Source organism: Oryzias melastigma, linkage group LG22 (genome assembly GCF_002922805.2).
Source record: "Oryzias melastigma strain HK-1 linkage group LG22, ASM292280v2, whole genome shotgun sequence".
NCBI classification, from domain to species: domain Eukaryota; kingdom Metazoa; phylum Chordata; class Actinopteri; order Beloniformes; family Adrianichthyidae; genus Oryzias; species Oryzias melastigma.
In genome coordinates, this window is record NC_050533.1 from 4749718 (window position 1) to 4752205 (window position 2488).

At 53.1% G+C, this 2488-nt stretch overlaps 1 protein-coding gene across 1 annotated transcript in view; it reads left to right on the forward strand.

The window, feature by feature from the left end:
• Positions 1–208: 208 nt before the first annotated feature.
• The window catches only part of zfp36l1a (zinc finger protein 36, C3H type-like 1a), a gene marked incomplete in the record, with an annotated part of 3188 nt that continues 908 nt past the window's right edge, over positions 209–2488 (forward strand). The window contains 2 exon segments of the mRNA XM_024277988.2: positions 209–417; positions 1237–2488. Of these exon segments, the coding sequence (XP_024133756.1) occupies positions 367–417; positions 1237–2298 (1113 nt within the window).

Sequence of the window (2488 nt, forward strand, 5' to 3'; positions counted from 1 at the left end):
GACCAAAAAAAGTCTTTACACTTTAATGGTATCACTTTCTGTGAGATAAAATCCAGAATCTTGACTCTTTTAAAAAGTTTTGATTCCTTTACATGAAAACCTGTTGAATATACCACAGCGGAGAGGGAGAGAGGGAGGGGGTGAAAAGAAAAAAAAAGTTCCTGAAAGTTGCCGCCCTAAAGAGAGCTGCAAGCTCCTCCTGCTTGAGATTATAAAGCAAACGTGTGAGCCGGAGACGCGCAGAGGGGGAGTCTGCGGAAAACACGGGAGCAGCGAACCAGACGCTCCGCACAGCTGCGCAACTTTCCAAACAACACTCGTTTGGACTTTTTTTTTTTCTATCTTACCTTTTTGACTTGTGCAACGATGACCACCGCCGTGGTTTCTCCTTTCTTCGACTTCGAAGTTATGAACAAGGTAGCTGGGAAAAAGTTTTCTCTTTTTTTTCCTTCTTCTTGCTGGCTAGCCTGTTAGCCGCTGTGGAGGAATGAAGGGGCCTCCGCCATTTCTGCGGACTCAGATTTTCTTTCCTACACTTTTAATTCCCGTTTTCCTTTTTTAAATCGATCCGTTTTTATGTCTTCCTTTCCATAATGTTTAATAAGTAAGTGCTTCGTAGTTGTTAGCTTGAGCTAGCATGAGTTTGAATCGACTTTAACATGTGCCACATCAGCTAACTCTGTGAAGGCCGTAAAACAAAAGTTAAAGTCGTAAAGTTTAAAAAGTCTCACGCGGGGTTTTTGTGCTATGCTAATAATTGACCGCGCTGGCCTGGCTTTTGCTCCTGGAAAGCATTTATGTGATCGGGTTAACCTGGATGTTTGCTCAGCGGGAACCTGTTTACGTTAGAGGGTTTATATTTTTTGCGTACAGATCGCTGGAACTTTATTTCTTTCTGCGGCGCCGTTTTCCCGCTCTGCCCCCTCTTGGACTGTTGCATTTATGTAAATCGGCTAACCGGTGATCTCCGCTGGTTTTGCACGTGCTTTGTAACGCAGATCAGGTTCCTCTTGTCATGCAGCAGGATGCTTTCATTAACTTTCAAATGATGCAATGGTCCCTGCAGCCCACAGAGCTCTCGTGTGCTGCTTCTCCTTTTCACCAAGCAGGCACACATTCCTAACCGAGGCAACCTGCCAAACCAGCTGCTGCTCTGTTGGCCTGCATCCCAGCTCGTGCACCTTTCCCTGCATTCAGTGTATGTTTATTCTAATGCAGCGTTGTTTATTCTTGCAGAACAACAAGCTGATGAGCTACAACAACAACCTGAGCGTCCCCCACCCCATGTCTGTCCCTTGCACTGGCACCAATGTGCCCATCTCCAGTCCCACCGGGGTCCTGCTGGACAGGAAGGCGGTGGGATCGCCCTCGGTGGGAAGCGTGTACCAGCGGCGGCACTCAGTCAGCAGCACAAAATTCAACCAGAACCAGTTTCTGAACAGCCTGAAGGCAGCGGACCACTCCTCGCTCATCTCAGGGGTTGGCAACGCCAGCAGCAGCAACAAGGAGAACCGCCTGCGAGACCGCTCTTTCTCCGAGACGGGGGAGAGGCTCCTCAACAAGTGCCTGGGCCCCGCCAGCCCCACCTGCGGCGGCGGCAGCCAGGTGAACTCCAGCCGTTACAAGACAGAGCTCTGCAGGCCCTTCGAGGAGAACGGCTCCTGCAAGTACGGTGACAAATGCCAGTTTGCCCACGGCATCCACGAACTCCGCAGCCTGAGCCGCCATCCCAAGTACAAGACGGAGCTCTGCCGCACCTTTCACACCATCGGGTTCTGCCCCTACGGGCCTCGCTGCCATTTCATCCACAACGCAGAGGAGCGCCGCGGACCCCCGCAGCAGTCCTCTCCCCTAAACTCTTCCAACAAGATGGAAAGGCCTCGCCTGCAGCACAGCTACAGCTTCGCCGGCTTCTCCAGCTCAGCCGGGCTGCGTGACAGCCCCACCTCCGTCACCCCGCCGCCCATCTTCTTCCCCGACGAGGTCCCAGACTGGCCCAGCAGCAACCCCTTCACCTATTCCAGCCAGGAGCTGGCCAGCCTGTTTGGGCCCAGCCTCAGCACCGGTGCTGTGGAGTCCAACACCCCTGCGCCTCCTTCCCCCACCAGCACATCCTTCTTCATCAGATCCATGTCCCCTCAGATGTTCGAGTCTCCATCCAGCCCCCCAGACTCCCTGTCAGACCAGGAGGGCTACCAGAGCAGCTCCGGGGGCAGCCTGAGCGGCTCGGAGTCCCCCACTCTCGACACCACCCGCCGCCTTCCCATCTTCAGCCGCCTCTCCATCTCCGACGACTAGAGACCCCCACAACACACGCGCAACTCACCTTCAACGCAGAAAATATGGCACTCCCCTCTACCTCTGCCCCCTCCCCATAAAGCTTCTCTGGCCTGCTTTACTCGAACTTTGGGTAATCATTTAAGGGAACTTTCTTAACTCATCATTTCACCCCCCCGATCCAATCCCCTTTTATTCTGCACATCACACG